The sequence below is a fragment of the Oncorhynchus clarkii genome, chromosome 4 (genome assembly GCF_045791955.1).
Source record: "Oncorhynchus clarkii lewisi isolate Uvic-CL-2024 chromosome 4, UVic_Ocla_1.0, whole genome shotgun sequence".
Lineage (NCBI taxonomy): Eukaryota > Metazoa > Chordata > Actinopteri > Salmoniformes > Salmonidae > Oncorhynchus > Oncorhynchus clarkii.
In genome coordinates, this window is record NC_092150.1 from 46,682,995 (window position 1) to 46,701,465 (window position 18,471).

The 18,471-nt window shown below is 41.2% G+C and overlaps 2 protein-coding genes across 4 annotated transcripts in view; both read left to right on the forward strand.

Annotated features, from left to right (window-relative positions):
* The window catches only part of LOC139406902 (uncharacterized), a 624,715-nt gene that overhangs the window by 84,961 nt on the left and 521,283 nt on the right, over window positions 1-18,471 (forward strand). The window lies entirely within an intron of this gene.
* The window catches only part of LOC139406900 (vesicle-fusing ATPase-like), a 43,470-nt gene that overhangs the window by 2,849 nt on the left and 22,150 nt on the right, over window positions 1-18,471 (forward strand). For 2 of the 3 annotated variants that reach the window (XM_071150038.1, XM_071150037.1), the window contains exons 2-3: window positions 14,820-14,837; window positions 17,030-17,115. In XM_071150038.1, coding sequence (XP_071006139.1) covers window positions 14,820-14,837; window positions 17,030-17,115 — 104 coding nt within the window. The remainder of the gene's footprint in view (window positions 1-14,819; window positions 14,838-17,029; window positions 17,116-18,471) is intronic. The other variant, XM_071150039.1, reaches the window with a different exon arrangement.

Genomic DNA, 18,471 nt, shown 5'->3' on the forward strand with positions numbered 1-18,471 from the left:
GGGACAAAGGAGGTATCAGAGGTATGAAGAGTGGAACTAGGGGCTCCATTGTAAACTAAAACAATGATAACTAACCTGAACAACAGTATACAAGGCATATTGACATTTGAGAGAGACATACAGCGAGGCATAAAGTAATTGCAGGTGTTGATTGGGAGCGCTAGCTAAAACAACAGGTGAGACAACAACAGCTAATCAGCTAACACAACAACAGCAGGTAATATGGCGATGACTAGGCAGAGAGGGTCGGATTAACTACACACAGAGCCTGAGTTCGCGGCTGGGGCCGACATGTAAAAAAATATATAAACAGAATGGAGTACCGTGATTAATGGACAGTCCAGCAGGCATCAGCTATGTAGCCAAGTGATCATAGTGTCCAGGGGGCAACAGTAGATGGAACAGGGAAGCCACCACTACACTAGCGACACAGCGTTTAAAGTTAGTATTCCTGGGCTAGGTAGGAGCATCTGCTCCGACGGAGGCCGGCTGAAGGCACAGCAGATGGAGTATTCGTCAGCAGACCAGTCGTGGTGGTGCGGCGGAGCGCCGCATTGACAGAGAATCCAAGCCAGATGGCGAAAGAGGTATTGTGGAATTTAGTTTGCTAGCCGGGAGATGTGCCTGGCTCATGGCTAACTTGTGCTAGCTTCGTGGCAGTGGCGTTAGCCACTATATCCAATCGGTAGCAGCGGTGATCCGATGCCAAGGTCCAGAGTTTACAGCAAGGATCCGGTGGAGTATTGGGCTCTAGCCGTGTATGAGTGGGGTTCGGGTGAACAGCTGAGTAGGCCGGGAGGTGGGCCTCAGGGATAGCTTCGGTACTGGGTACCATGGTGAGTGCAAGGTGAGTGTGAGCTAGCTAGCTGCAAGCTGTGAGCTAGCTAGCTGCAAGCTAGCTGTGAAGATCAGAAGTAGTGGTCCAGGGATTACGGCAGGAATCCGGTGTTGTTGTGGAGAGACAGTCCGATACTGGTAAACTAGCGAGTATTATCCAGGCTAAAAGCAGGGCTGGTATCTGTGCAAAAGGTAAAAGCCGTTAGCAGTGGCTAATAATGACTAAATAGCTTGTAGCTAATTAGCTGGTTAGCTTCTGGAGGTTCTTGTATGTGTTCTAAAATTTAAAATAATAGCGATTCTGTATCACATTGGGTAAGGCAGGTTACCGGAAGGTATAATCAAATTAAAAATCGAAAAGATATTGAGAATAAATTGAAATATATATACAAAAAATACAAAAGTACACGAGAGGACAAACAAACACGTCTTCACTGCTACGCCATTCACAAGGTGTGTCCACTGGCATTGGTCTCCCTTCTTCCCTCGCCCTTTCAGAGTGCACTGCATATTGTTGCTGGGCCTAGAGTGTAAGAGCTGCTGAGAGGGACATAGATGGTATTACAGACTGACAGCACACAGTGGACATTTTACAACAGAGGGAAATAGCCTACATGAATACCCCTTACTAAATTCCCTTACTAAGAGGAAAACACAGGAAAGTACGCAGATTCACTATGAACAGTAGACCTAGAGAACTCTCACGAGGACCGCCACAAAAATGGAAGACCCAGAGTTACCTCTGTTGCAGAGGATAAGTTCATTAGAGTTATCAGCCTCAGAAATTGCAGCCCAAATAAATGCTTCACAGAGTTAGAGTAACATACACACCTCAACATCACTGTTCAGAGGAGATTACATGAATCAGGACTTCATGGTCAAATTGCTGCAAAGAAACCACTAATAAAGGACACCAATAATAAGAAGAGACTTACTTGGGCCAAGAAACACTAGCATTAGACCGGTGGAAATCTGTCATCAGACCGTCGGATGAGTCCAAATTTGAGATTTTTGGTTACAACCGCCGTGTCTTTGTGAGACGCAGAGTAAGCGAATGGATGATCTCTGCATGTGTGGTTCCCACCGTGAAGCACGGAGGAGGAGGTATGATGGCGTGGGGGTGCTTTGCTGGTGACACTGTCAGTGATTTATTTAGAATTCAAGGCACACTTAATCAGCATGGCTAACCCAGCATTCTGCAGCGATATGCCATCCCATCTGGTTTGCGCTTAGTGGGACTATCACACGTTTTTCAACAGGACAATGACCCAACACACCTCCAGGCTGTGTAAGGGCTATTTGACCAAGAAGGAGAGTGATGGAGTGCTGCATCAGATGACCTGGCCTCCATAATCCCCCGACCTCAACCCAAATGAGATGGTTTGGGATGATTTGGACCTCAGAGTGAAGGAAAAGCAGCCATCAAGTGCTCAGTATATGTGGGAACTCCTTCAAGACTGTTTGAAAAGTGTTCCTCATGAAGCAGGTTGAGAGAATGCTGAGTGTGCAAAGCTGTCATCAAGGCAAAGGGTGGCTACTTTGAAGAATCTAAAATCTATTTTGATTTGTTTAACACATTTCTGCTTACTACATCATACCATATGTATTATGTAGTTTTGATGTCTTCACTATTATTCTACAATGTAGAACATATTAAAAAATAATACCCCCTGAATGAGTAGGTGTGTCCAAACCTTTGACTGGTACTGTATGTGTGGTCATCTATGGCCTTGTAGTAATGTCTAAATGGGCATCTCTTATATGCCCGGTGGTGTAGGAGAATCTACATCCTATGTTGACATCCGATCCTCTTTATTTATGGGCCCTCTCCCATCTTAGTATTTTAATTGGAGAGTTAACATATTATGTTCCGTTTTTGTAATGTACAACTTGTAAATAAACAAACACAACAGCGCAGCGGAAAGATTACTCAGCAAAATATGTGTTCTGTGCAAGATGTGATGGAATGGGGAGGTTTTCAACATGACAAGAATGAGGATTTAACATTGTTGGAGGAGTGTGACAGGATACGAGAAAATTACAGATTAAACTAGATAGCATTCTCCCTCCTGAATCTCTACACATCCTCTACAACCGATAACCACCACAAACTATGACTCCCACAAACTGCAACTAAACTACTAGCAGTGAACTAAACAACCTTACACAACCACTTTCTGTCCATAACTGTCCCTGCCTCCAACAGTGCATACAGGTCTTTATAAGGATGTCATAATAATGTCATAACTGCACTGGTAGTATGGACTGGCATTATTAGAACATGACAGAGGAGACTGGTGGGCAGAGATATAGGAGGACAAGCTCATTGTAATGGTTGAAATGGAATTAATTGAAAGGTATCAAACACAGGGTTTCCATTCATACCGTTCCATTTATTCCATTCCAGCCACCACTGGACCAGAACACTTATACCAAGACTGAAGTGTATTGAGACTGTGATGAAGCGCTGAGCGATTAACCAAGACTTCATTTTTTGGATATTAAACAACTAATTGACCGACGTCGGTCCAATTACTTGAATTCCATTTAGTTCGGCCCAGCACACCATTTCTCTAGAGAGAAGTCAAATAATTCACGAGAGAAAGGGCTGAAGGGAGTTGTAGTTTTCATTACCCTGATTTAGCCCACTGCAGTAAAAGGTTAACACAGAACACTTTCTTGGTAGTCTTAAATAAATCTACTCTAAAACAAAAGTGTACACCTCACAACCATGGTTTGCACCTGTACCATGTCAGATATAGAGTTGAAATGTATTATATTTTGTGTTTGTATCCCAATATTACACTTTATATAAAGTACATCACAGAATATTGACTTATAGCAAAACTGTTTCACAAAGAAACACTGGATTTTCAGCAGGTATAAACAACGTAAGTTCATTAATTATGAAAAATATGTAATTTCACTGCAGGAAAGGGATATGCAAATATTCAACCTAGTTCAGAGCAGAAACCTGGTAATTAACAACAATGATCATAATCAATTGCACCTGTTCTGTCCGGCTTGGACAGAGATGGTCCGTGTTGGAGAGAATCAAAACCGCAATGTATCATGGGTAAATTGTGACTGACTGATCTACAAATAATAATAAGTAGTTATTTTTGATGCAAGGTCCTTTGTAGATCAGTAAGTCGGCAGTCACCTGCAATGTCGTACAAGCCAAAGGAAACACTTTTAAGCCTAGTTTTGCTATCCACTATACGGATAGCAAAACTAGCTTCACCCTCATGTCGGTGCTAGCAAGCAGGCAAGGTAGGCATCAACAGCCAATCGGGGCTGGAAACTATAGTGAGCCTCGATTGGTCAACAGCAACGAGTCCGCAAAAAAAGTTCAGCTTTTCCCAACTTTGGTCCCGCCCTGTTTATGCTCCCTCGCCATGCTTGTATCACACAACGGTTCCTGCCCACTTGGCTTCCCTACATTGAAAATGAATGGGGTTTTGTTGTTTCAACGCCCACAACGTGCTGGGTGGATTTCTGCCATTAGGTTTGAGGAAGATCGAGAGCTACCAGTACCTAGCTCGCCAATCAATTCTGAAAGTACACTACATGCATTTTTTCATGTGTTCCATCGCAGACTGTCCCTGCTACTATCCAATAAAAGCCATATTGACATCCCACCCCTGGTTAGCCACTACTGGCTTAATTTAGGGCTACAATCCCGTTAACGGAATCGATATGACAACAGCCAGTGAAAGTGCAGGGCGCCAAATTCAAAACAACAGAAGTCTCATCATTAAAATTCCTCAAACATATATGTATCTTATACCGTTTTAAAGGTAATCTTGTTGTTAATCCCGCCACAGTGTCCGATTTCAAATAGGCTTTACAGCGAAAGCACCACAAATGATTATGTTAGGTCACCACCAAGCCACAGAAAAACACAGCCATTTTTCCAGCCAAAGATAGGAGTCACAAAAAGCACAAATAGAGATACAATTAATCACTAAACTTTGATGATCTTCATCAGATGACACTCATAGGACTTCATGTTACACAATACATGTACGTTTTGTTTGATAAAGTTCATATTTATATAAAAAAATCTGAGTTTACATTGCCCCGTTACGTTCAGTAGTTCCAAAAACATCCAGTGATTTTGCATAGCCACATCAATTTTACAGAAATACTCATCATAAATGTTGAAAATACAAGTGTTACACATAAAATTATAGATATACCTCTCCTTAATCCAACCGCTGTGTCAGATTTCAAAAAAGCTTTACGGAAAAAGCAATAATCTGAGATGTTGGAGTCAACAGAAATCAGAAATTACATTATAAATATTCCCTTACCTTTGGTGATCTTCATCAGAATGCACCCCCAGGAATCCTAGTTCAACAATAAATGTTTGATTTGTTCGATAATGTCCATTATTTATGTCCAAGTAGCTACTTTTGTTAGGGTGTTTAGTACACAAATCCAAACGCTCGTGCAGGTCCTGCCGAACGTCGGACGAAAAGTTAAAAAAGTTATATTACAGGTCGTAGAAACATTTCAAACTAAGTATAGAATCAATCTTTAGGATGTTTTTATCATAAATCTTCAATAACGTTCCAACTGGAGAATTCCATTGTCTGTAGAAAAGCCATGGAACGCAGGTCGCTCTCATGTGAAATGACCAGGACCTGGCTCTCTGCCAGACCACTGACTCAAAGCGCTCTCATCCGGCCCCACATCACAGTAGAAGCCTCATTCAAGTTTCTAAAGACGGTTGACATCTATTGGAAGCCCTAAGACGTGCAACTTGAACAATATCCCACTGTGTATTCAATAGGGGCTGGGTTGAAAATCGACCAACCTCAGATTTCCCACTTCCTGTTTGGATTTCTTCTCAGGTTTTTGCCTGCCATATGAGTTCTGTTATACTCACAGACATCATTCAAACAGTTTTAGAAACTTCAGAGTGGTTTCTATCCAATATTAATGATAATATGCATATATTAGCAACTGGGACTGAGGAGCAGGCCGTTTACTCTGGGCACCTTATTCATCCAAGCTACTCAATACTGCCCCTGCAGCCATAAGAAGTTTTAAAAACCAAACGTAACACAATATCTGCTAATTCATTTCCAGCAATATTGCCCGTCTGTCTGTTTGGTGTGCACGTTTGTCTATCACTCGTTATTTAGCGATCTTGTGAGTATACAGACTTTCCCCAAAAACCTCCTCAATTAAATGTTAACTGCAAAGTACTCCTACCTGACAGAACTACTGGATATCAGGATTATTTGTATCATTGGTTGGTGATTGTTTTGCAAACGCTGTGCTGCAGCAGTAGGTCTAACATCAGAAACATTGCTAGACCTTCACATTCCTCTCTTGCTAGAAGGGAAGGGAAAATTCACTAAAATCTTCTGATGTGATTTAAGCATTGATATGGACACACATTTTTTTATTCTCTATGAGTAATTGTAATATTCAGAGTAAAAAAATGGAACAAAAAAATCCAAAACCAGGACAAATAACACAGAGAAAACAGAATTCAGGAAAATTCCAAATATAACTTTTTGACCCCCCACTTAGAGTTGTTTATTAACCATTACTTTACCAGGTAAATCAACAGAAAACAGATATATTGTACACCAAGGAGTTGCAGGGTAGAGGAGAAGAATGTGCCTATTTCAAAGGTATATTAAAATTAGCAGCTCACGACATAAACTCAGAAAAAAAAGAAAAAAAAGAAAAAAGAAATGTTCCATTTTCAGGACCCTTCAAAGATAATTTGTATAAATCCAAATAACTTCACAGATCTTCAATGTAAAGGTTTTAAACACTGTTTCCCATGCTTGTTCAATGAACCATAAACAATTAATGAACATGCACCTGTGGGACGGTCGTTAAGACACTAACAGCTTACAGACAGGATCGGTACATCCAAACATCACACCTGCGAAACCGGTACAGGATGGCAACAACAACTGCCCGAGTTACACCAGGAACGCACAAACCCTCCATCAGTGCTCAGACTGTCCGCAATAGGCTGAGAGAGGCTGGACTGAGGGCTTGTAGGCCTGTTGTAAGGCAGGTCCTCACCAGACATTACCGGCAACGTCACCAATGGGAACAAACCCACCGTCGCTGGACCAGACAGGACTGGCAAAAGTGCTCTTCATTGACGACTCGCGGTTTTGTCTCACCAAGGCTGATGGTCGGATTCACGTTCATCATCGAAGGAATGAGCGTTACACCGAGGCCTGTACTCTGGAGCGGGATCGATTTGGAAGTGAAGGGTCCATCATGGTCTGGGGCGGTGTGTCACAGCATCATCGGACTGAGCTTGTTGTCATTGCAGGCAATCTCAACGCTGTGCGTTACAGGGAAGACATCCTCCTCCCTTATGTGGTACCCTTGCTGCAGGCTCATCCTGACATTACCCTCCAGCATGACAATGCCACCAGCCATACTGCTTGTTCTGTGCGTGCTTTCCTGCAAGACAGGAATGCCAGTGTTCTGCCATGGCCAGCAAAGAGACCGGATCTCAATCCCATTGAGCACGTATGGGGCATGTTGGATCGGAGGGTGAGAGCTAGGGCCATTCCCCCCAGAAATGTCCGGGAACTTGCAGGTGCCTTTGTGGAAGAGTGGGGTAACATCTCACAGCAAGAACTGTCAAATCTGGTGCAGTCCATGAGGAGGAGATGCACTGCATTACTTAATGCAGCTGGTGGCCACACCAGATACTGGCTGTTACTTTTGATTTTGATTTTCACTTTGTTCAGGGACACGTTATTCAATTTCTGTTAGTCACATGTCTGTGGAACTTGTTCTGTTTATGTCTCAGTTGTTGAATCTTGTTATGTTCATACAAATATTTACACGTTAAGTTTGCTGAAAATAAACCCAGTTGACAGTGAGAGGACGTTCTTGAGGAACTAGTCTAATGATTTCATCAGACAACTCTGCAGCACACTTAGGCAGGCTAGCCTAGCTAAATAGAATGACTAAAGACAGTACAGTATGGGGAGCACAGAGATAACATTGTCTGGCTGGCTGGCAGGCAGGCTGCTACTGCCTAAGCAGAGATGAGATGATGACTTTAAGGAATACAAATTTAGAATGTCATCAAATAAAATGAAGTAATATACACTACCGGTCAAAAGTTTTAGAACACCTACTCATTCAAGGGTTTTTCTTTATTTTTTACTATTTTTTCATTGTAGAATAATAATGAAGACATCAACACTTTGAAATAACACACATGGAATCTTGTAGTAACCAAAAAAGTGTTAAACAAATCCAAATATATTTAATATTTGAGATTTTTCAAATAGCCACCCTTTGCCTTGATGACAGCTTTGCACGCTGTTGGCATTCTCTCAACAGCTTTACCTGGAATGCTTTTCCAACAGTCTTGAAGGAGTTCCCACATATGCTGAGCACTTGTTGGCTACTTTTCCTTCACTCTGCGGTCCTAATCATCCCAAACCATCTGAACTGGGTTGAGGTCGGGGGATTGTGGAGGCCAGGGGCCGGATTCACAAAACCTCCTTAAGAAGGAATTTCTTCTTAACTGCCATTTTTTTCTTAACTGTAGACTTAAGAAGAAAGTTAAGCAAAGTTGCTATTCCTCAGTTAAGTTATTGGAAATGTTCTTAAGATTTTTCCTACGTTTCCTAAGATAAAAGTGAAGAAGAATTGGGATTCTTGAAAATAATGCTTTAGGATTTCTTCTTGGAAATGTACTTAACTTTAGGACAGCTAAACCCTTGTTTTGAGACAAATGAATACTTTTATAATCATTAACGTTTTCTTGCGCCATAGACACAGTTGGTTACTGTAAATTTAAATACAGTAAGAATACAAATTAAACACGCATTATCTAGCTAGCTAGTAATTCACAATATATTCCAATATTCTAGAAGTGTTAAATAGCTAGCGCTATCTCTGCAATTTGCAAAGAAGAACTTGGCTGACTTAGCTAATGACGTTAACGTTAACCCCAGATGTAAAATAGTAAATAATGGCTACTTCTCAGAGAGTTTTGAATTGTCAAGAGGAGTTAAACAAGGCTTTCCGCTGTCACCATAATTATTCATTATGGCCATCGAAATGCTAGCTATTAAAATCAGATCCAATAACAACATTAGAGGATTAGAAATCCAAGGCTTAAAAACAAAGGTGTCCATGTATGTTGATGACTCAACTTTTATATTAAGTCCGCAAGCTAGATCCCTGCAATGCCTCATTGAAGATCTAGATAACTTATCTGGACTCTCTGGAATAAAATCTAATTATGATAAGTGTACAATATTATGTATTGGATCTTAGAAAAATACAACTTTTACATTACCCTGCAGTTTAGCTTCATTTAATAGTGCCCACAAAACACCAGTCTCAACGTCAACAGTGATGAGGCAACTCTGGGATGCTGGCCTTTGTAAGGGGTGCATATCTGGTGGCAGGGAAGTCAAACGCAGGAGAGCAGAACTTGATAATAGCCGGAGCAGTTTAATAGCAAAACCAACGGCATAAGAAATACAAAGTATGGGCACAATAACCCGACGCGCACCAGTCAAGCAAAATGTGCACTTACAAAAAACAATACCACACAAAGACATGGGGGGAACAGAGGGTTAAATACACAACATATAATGAAGGAAATGAGAGCCAGGTGTAGGAGAAAACGAGACAAAACACATGGAAAATGAAAAATGGATCGGCGATGGCTAGAAGACCGGCGACGTCGCCTGCCGAACACCGCCCGAACAAGGAGAGGCATTGACTTCGGCAGAAGTCGTGACAGCCTTCTAGGCAGAGTTGCAAAGAAAAAGCTGTATCTCAGACTGGCCAATAAAAGGAATAGATTAAGATGGGCAAAAGAAGAGGAAGTCTGCCTAGAAGGCCAGCATCCCGGAGTTGCCTCTTCACTGTTGACAATGAGATTGGTGTTTTGCGGGTACTATTTAATGAAGCTGCCAGTTGAGGACTTGTGAGGTGTCTGTTTCTCAAACTAGACACTCAAATGAACTTATCCTCTTGCTCAGTTGTGTACTGGGGCCTCCCACTCCTCTTTCTATTCTGATTAGAGCCAGTTTGCGCTGTTCTGTGAAGGGAGTAGTGCACAGCGTTGTGCGAGATCTTCAGTTTCTTGGCAATTTTTCGCATGGAATAGCCTTAATTTCTCAGAACAGGAATTGGCTGACAAGTTTCAGAAGAAAGTCATTTTTTTCTGGCCATTTTGAGCCTGTAATCGAACCCACAAATGCTGATGCTCCAGATACTCAACTAGTCCAGGGAAGGCCAGTTTTATTGCTTCTTTAATCAGGACAACCGTTTTCAGCTGTGCTAACATAATTGCAAAATAGTTTTCTAATGATCAATTAGCCTTATAAAATGAGAAACTTGGATTAGCCAACACAACGTGCCATTGGAACACCGGAGTGATGGTTGCTGATAATGGGCCTCTGTACGCCTATGTAGATATTCCATAAAAAATATGCCGTTTCCCGCTACAATAGTAATTTACAACATTAACAATGTCTACACTGTATTTCTGATCAATTTGATGTTATTTTAATGGACAAAAAAATAGCTTTTCTTTCAAAAACAAGGACATTTCGAAGTGATCCCAAACTTTTGAACGGTAGTGTACACACCTGAAATATTTTATTATTTCATAGCAATTTAGTCTTTTGTCTACCCAATGTCTACCCAAAGTGGACCTGACAGAGACAATGGAATATTTGAAATGTTTTGGCAATTTTCATTAAAAAGCTCTAAAATAATTTTTATGTCATTATTTCATAATGCATTTAATGTAAAAAAAGAAAGAAAAGAAAACCTTGATAAATGTTTCCCATAATCGAACCGAAACCAAACCTATATATAATGACATGACCCAGATGCAGACGGATTTATTTAATTTACCTTTATTTAACTAGGTAAGTCAGTTAAGAACAAATTCTTATTTTCAATGACGGCCTAGGAACAGTGGGTTAACTGCCTGTTCAGGGGCAGAACGACAGACTTGTACCTTTTCAGCACAGTGGTTTGAACTTGCCGCCCCAGTTATCAGATCATTTATTAGAAACACGGGGCAGGCAAAGGGCAGGTCGAGGGCAGGCAGAGCTTCGTGATCAGGTCAGAGTCAGGCAGGTACAGGATGGCAGGCAGTCTCGGGGTCAGGGCAGGCAGAATGGTCAGAATCGGGGGATGATGGGAAGATGGGCTACACCTGGAGGGGGGTGGAGACAAGCACAAAGACAGGTGAAACAGATCAGGGTGTGACAAAACCGACCTCAAAAATCACTAATTGCTCAGCACTACCGTGATGAGACCAAGACCCGTTTAAATATGAAAAACATGAACCTGAGGAGAGTTTAATGACAAAAGCATTCTAGCTCTCCACAGGCCCTTATAAATAAATGGGTAATTCATTTAGCTAGTTTAGGTAAACTAATTATCTCAGAATAGCAGTGTCAAACTTCTCCCTCGCTGTTAGTCACATGTTCAGTAATACACAGCACTGTTGTATCTGACATATAAATTGGTCTCATTTAAATATTTAGTCTGCAGCCATGTTTTTTTAACCTCAGATATGTCACACAACAAAAACATTAGTGTCACTAATATGTCTATAGGCCTATGTTTTTAAGCTCTTATGCACCAGAAATCTCTCTGCATATATTGAAAATGTTATAACAACATGGGTTGTGTGTCTTTATAGCTATATCTCCGCGATGCGTCGTGCCTAAGAACAGCCCTTAGCCGTGGTATATTGGCCATATACCACACCCCCTCATGCCTTATTGCTTTATTATAGTCACATCTCTATATGTATATGCTATGTGCCTATATACATATATACATTTGAATGAGTGTACAGTGTGTGTGGGTATCTGTGTAATCTGTAATCCCTGTTTTAGTGTAGGGCCTTCATCTGTGTGAGTGTTGAGCTGCAGCTATATTTAGAGAGAGTGCTACTCTATGTGCTGTGGGGGCATTGCAGTGGACAGGCTTGAACAGTTCAAACACTCTTTCCATCAGACACACAATTAATCTGATAGTTGAATGTGATTATGCTTAGACTGCACAAAACAAGAAGTTGAGTTTAGGTATTTTCTCTGATTCTAAATAGGGTGATGATCAGGGTGTTTTCTCTAGGACAAGAGCGACCTTCAAATGTGTCCTCTTGCCCTGCTGTGATGTGTTCACTCACTAAGCAGTGATGTGTTCCTCTATCTCTGCTGGAGGTGTCAAACAATGAGCATGTGGCAGAATCAGCCAATGAGGACAAAGCAAAATATAACTAATGTGAATTGAATTGTATTGGATTGGAACCAGAAGGCATAGACATCCCTGATAGCGACATTAGCCAGATATATGGAGAAATTGCCGGCTGGACATTTGCAAAAAAGGATATAAAAAATCAGAATAATCAAGTTACAATTATCTCTCATCTTTCACATTTAGCAGCTATATTGTGTCACTCAAATATAGGATGGGAAATTCCCTACTGCACAACGTAGCCAAATTGCACAGAAGAAATACAAGCACATGACCTTTTTGAATCTTCCTCTACAAAACATACCATACCCTGCAGGGCTATAACAGTGCAGTCACAGTGGAGTCTCATTGTAGTCAAAGTGATGTGTCTGCATGGTCTTTCCCTGCCATCAATCTCTCCAACTTTGATTGAATTACTTTCCAGTAGGGGAAGACAGCCAAGAACTAACAAAGTGATTTATCTGAAATAGAAAAAGGAATTGGCTTTCAAACCTGCCATATTAGCTCAATAATGTCTTTAGCTGCTTCTGAATTCATAACACATATCCCTGTGCTGACTCTAAATGCCCTTCAAAATCTGACCTATGGCCTTCTTGTTGACTCGGTTACAATGGTTTCATGTAAAGATTGGTGTTGGGAGAACTGATCCCAAATACATTTGTGAAATAGATTGTGTATGCACTTTTTCTGGTGCCATTATGAAAATAACTGATTAGTAGACATTGTCTTTTGTTAAGATTGTCAAACTACCATGGAAAAAGTAACACCTCATTTGAAATATTGCATAAATATTGTGGTTTTGTAAACATGAAATATAGGCCCATTTACAGTATACTAAAATACACTGAGTATACCAAACATTAGGAACACCTTCCTAACATTGAGTATCACCCGCCATTTGTCCTCAGAACAGCCTCAATTCGTCAAAGGATGGACTCTACAAGGTGTTGAAAGTGTTCCACAGGGATGCTGGCCTATATTGTCGCCAATGCTTCCCACAGTTGTGTCAAGTTGTCTTGATGTCCTTTGGGTGTTAGACCATTCTTGATACATACGGAAAAATGTTGAGCGTGATAAACCCAGCAGCGTCACAGTTCTTGACACAAACTGGAGTGCCTGGCACCTACTACCATACCCTGTTCAAGGGCACTTAAATCTTTTGTCTTGCCCATTCACCCTTTGAATGGCACACATACGCAATCCATGTCTCAATTGTCTCAAGGCTTAAAAATAATTATATAACCTTTCTCCTCCCCTTCATCTACACTGATTGGAGTGGATTTAACAGGTGACATCAATAAGTGATCCTAAGTTTCACCTGGATTCACCTGGTCAGTCTATGTCATGGAAATAGCAGGTGTCCTAAATGTTTTCTATACTCAGTTTAATTATGTTTCTACTGTATACATCGTTAGGCCTACCCATAGGCAAACCTGATGCACTAGAGGGCTAGAGGCAGAGGTGAATGGCTCCTCCTACTGGTTGCATCCATACATATTTATCTCCAGCACAGACATCTGAATGGATACCTCCCCCATGACTCCAGCTGATGGAATATTGAAAAGGGATTCCTGAAATAAGGCAGGAGAAAAAGCCTGGAGTGTTCTGTCCTACGAGACCGCAGGGCTGGGTGGGGCATCAAGATTTAGGATTGTGTGTGCGTGTGTGTGCGTGTGCGTGCGGGTGTGGGTGTGCGTGTGTATTTATACCGCAATCAGAAGACGAATCACTGAACACCCTTTATTCTTAGTCCAGAATTGCGCATAGCACCACCAATGAGCCATTTGTAATATATGTTTTGAATACAATCTAGAGGGTTTGTGGGGCGTGACTACTTTTAATTCAAATGGTGTCTCATTAAATGCATTAAGTTAAGGTATTTATGTGAAGGGTTTTATTCTTTGTACATTTTCAAAACCATGCAATGTCTTGCTTGTTTGTGCATGCTACAGCTCCTATTACCATTTGAATCAGCCATACATGACAGTAACCCTGGGGTTCCATCCATTCACCACATAAGATCACCAAAAATACAAAAGATTTCTGCCTCGTGAAAATTCACTTTTTTTTTTTTTTTTTTTTTTTTTTTTTTTTACCTTTATTTAACCAGGCAAGTCAGTTAAGAACAAATTCTTATTTTCAATGACGGCCTGGGAACAGTGGGTTAACTGCCTGTTCAGGGGCAGAACGACAGATTTGTACCTTGTCAGCTCGGGGGTTTGAACTCGCAACCTTCCGGTTACTAGTCCAACGCTCTAACCACTAGGCTACCCTGCCGCCACATTAGTTCTCACATTAAGACAATATTTTCTATTTACAACGTAAAGACTGTAAAGCATATATGGCTGACAAATGACAATACTACCAGATTTGGGGTATATTTATAATAGGCACTTAACTTGCTGAAAATTCACATTTCAAAAACAAGACTAGCCACAGAACAATTTATTTGGGCAGTATAAATTCACTGATGTCAAAATGTGCCCATGTTTTGGTGTAGTTCAGGACTAGAACAAAACTAAAGTGAGTGAAATGATAAGAATGACCCCAACTCTGCCCCGTTCTGCATGCGCTTGCCACTTGCCACTGTCAAGGTGGTATTCCTTCGATTGTGAATCAATGCACACGATGCTGCTTCAGCTCTCTGACAGACAGTGGTCCTGGCTGTCTCAATTCTCTGTCTTATGTCCTCCTCTTCCCCTCCCTCTTTGCTTGCGTACGTTGGCCCCCAGGTCGTAATATTTTTCAAGGTATGTATGTAAGTCATTTCCTCATGTATGAACTCCCACGCCACCCGCTATATGTCTAATAGCTTAATTGGACAGTCAGTCGGCTTTATTGAAAGTAGCTTTATCCGCCTCGTCAACTCCCAAAGTCTTACGGAGGCTTCCCCCCTGCTGCCACTGCCGCTGCTCTCACCCCTGGTAGTGACTGTCTCAGGAGAAACTATATACATATGATACATATTTCATCTGCCATTGCAAATCCATTGACTGAGTTGCAATGCAGAGAGGGAATATATTTGCCTGAGTGCACAAACAATGAATTATCATCCATTACTCCTCCACTGCAGTTTCACTAATAATGTTTAGACCTACTCTTGGACCGGGGTCAAACAGAAAAGCTTTAGCCTATTTACTTTTCTTCTGGCTGAGCGAGCGCTGGCGGTATGGTAGATGAAGGGGTAGACTAGACTGCATGTGATGATTTTAGAAATGGGGCAGGGCAGTGTGCCAGCACTGCAGTGCAATACGCACCTCTATATTACTTGCCACAGCCCAAGCATTCCCCTTGCTCCCAAACATTACGACTCCCAACACCCACTGCCCTTGCTCTTCACTCTCCGCCCCGCAGCCGCCACCGCTCAAATGTCAGACAAGCAAGCGTACATGGCAAGCCTGTGTCTATGAGTGAGCAAAATCAGAGATGACTATGGCATGCATTCTTCACAGGGTACGTTCACAACAACGTATATGATTGTATAAAATCTAACTGAAATTAATGGCGATTTGTCTCCTCCTTATGGCCCTCAAGACCCAGACTAAGACCACACCTTATGACACCCAGAGCAAGATATAACCTATACAGACCCAGACCAAACCAGTTGTTATTTTAGTCCCACTTGGCTCTGACATTAGAGAAGTAAGGCAGCGAGTGTTGGACTTGTGTGTTATTTCACTCATACATGGCCATATACCTGACAAGATGGTATTCAAAGATGCATCTTGACAACATGAGTTAGGGTTAGGGTTAATCTACAAAGACCATGGTGTCATCATAGACCATCAGCCCAGACCCAGACCTCTGGCAGTGGCCCAGACCAAGACTGTTTTTAAATGGTCTAGACTAGTCTTGAGATGAGGAACCCAAGATCAACTCTCTATCTCCCCTGATTTGTCTTAAAAGCTGGAATGAATATTGCATCATCATCCAGATCTTTCTGTCTTGGTCTGAAAAGTGTATTTGTCGTCATGACAATTGGAACAACATGCTCTTGCTTTTTCTCATCTTTTCTCTTTTACTAACAGTGTTTATAGGTTTGTCCTGTGTACCAAAGGGAAGGCTAAGTACTGCATAGTTTCCTTGGTACATTATGACAGTTCAAAGGCAGTCTGAACGCCATGTTCTTGGCAGCAAACAAGCTGACGAGATTCAGTGCCCTGAAAATCTCTTCATCTTTTCACTCTGTAACCTTTTCACTCAGTGAATTGTGTGAACAGAGCTATGTAAGAGAATGCCAATGTGGTAAATCCGTGCAATAATCTGACATAAGAATGTAGAAACTTCTCAACAAGAATTGTGTTCAGATAAGTTACCACAACTGAGAAAGAAGTGTTCTTTTGTTCTTTTGCATTTATATTTTGTGTTTTGAATTTGTCTTTGGTTTCATTGTATTTTGTATGTCATTCATTCATTCATTCATTCATTCATTCATTCATTCATAGTCTTGTAACGACTGGAATAGATCCAAACAAATAAACTAACTAGCTAGCTAGCTGTATCTGCTGTCTTTTGCTGCTCTCTTGCATTGTCTGTTTCAAGGCTGGTTTATATCTATATTTGACTATCTTGTGATGTTGGACAAACATTGATGTTGCCTATGAGTTGAAATATGTTGAATTTGCAGAGAAACTAAACATGATCAATGTTCCACTCATAGAAATTATGTGACATGTCTACAGTATACTGTTGCATTGCTACAAAGTTGAATGGTTCGTTATATACCCTCACACCATAGTGTGAACTACCAGAATTTAACTGGATGTTTCTTAATGATTTTTGATGACTTCCAAGAAGGCCATCGTGGGTGTGTAACCTAAGTTCCATGATGCTACTAAATGTAAAATGAGTTTTCCTTTGGAAAATGGAAAGGAAATGCTGCGTCACCGCTCCACTACTAGAGTAATATCTCCCCTTCAACTTCTCTCTCTCTCTCCTGCAGACGATGCAAGCGGCACGATGCCCGACAGATGACCTATCGTTGACAAACTGTGCTGTGGTGAGCGAGAAAGATCTGCAGTCTGGACAGTGAGTAATCATCCTATACAGCATAGCCCTCTGTAGTCTGGAAAATCATACTACATCAGGGTTCCCCAACTGGCAGTTTTCTGAGCTTGTTTAAATATATTTTTTCACTGTTGGACATAAAATACTGTAAAAACACCTGGAAATTGGGAAATCTGCTCCCAAGTATTCCAACACATAATAATAGTCAAACATACAAATTGTTATGTTCCGGTCCCCCAACGATCCGCTCAAGAAAAAATTCAGACCACGGCTGAATCTTAGTCATATAATTAGTGCACAGTTTTTGCTGTGAAGTAATGTATTTTTCTGATTTCATACTACAAACTATGCTCTAACAATCATTCAAAAAAATCATTAGCAGAATAGCTGTAATGTAAAAAAAAAAAGCAGTTGTACAGTGCCTTGCGAAAGTATTCGGCCCCCTTGAACTTTGCGACCTTTTGCCACATTTCAGGCTTCAAACATAAAGATATAAAACTGTATTTTTTTGTGAAGAATCAACAACAAGTGGGACACAATCATGAAGTGGAACGACATTTATTGGATATTTCAAACTTTTTAACAAATCAAAAACTGAAAAATTGGGCGTGCAAAATTATTCAGCCCCTTTACTTTCAGTGCAGCAAACTCTCTCCAGAAGTTCAGTGAGGATCTCTGAATGATGTTGACCTAAATGACTAATGATGATAAATACAATCCACCTGTGTGTAATCAAGTCTCCGTATAAATGCACCTGCACTGTGATAGTCTCAGAGGTCCGTTAAAAGCGCGGAGAGCATCATGAAGAACAAGGAACACACCAGGCAGGTCCGAGATACTGTTGTGAAGAAGTTTAAAGCCGGATTTGGATACAAAAAGATTTCCCAAGCTTTAAACATCCCAAGGAGCACTGTGCAAGCGATAATATTGAAATGGAAGGAGTATCAGACCACTGCAAATCTACCAAGACCTGGCCGTCCCTCTAAACTTTCAGCTCATACAAGGAGAAGACTGATCAGAGATGCAGCCAAGAGGCCCATGATCACTCTGGATGAACTGCAGAGATCTACAGCTGAGGTGGGAGACTCTGTCCATAGGACAACAATCAGTCGTAAATTGCACAAATCTGGCCTTTATGGAAGAGTGGCAAGAAGAAAGCCATTTCTTAAAGATATCCTTAAAAAGTGTCGTTTAAAGTTTGCCACAAGCCACTTGGGAGACACACCAAACATGTGGAAGAAGGTGCTCTGGTCAGATTAAACCAAAATTGAACTTTTTGGCAACAATGCAAAACGTTATGTTTGGCGTAAAAGCAACACAGCTCACACCATCCCCACTGTCAAACATGGTGGTGGCAGCATCATGGTTTGGGCCTGC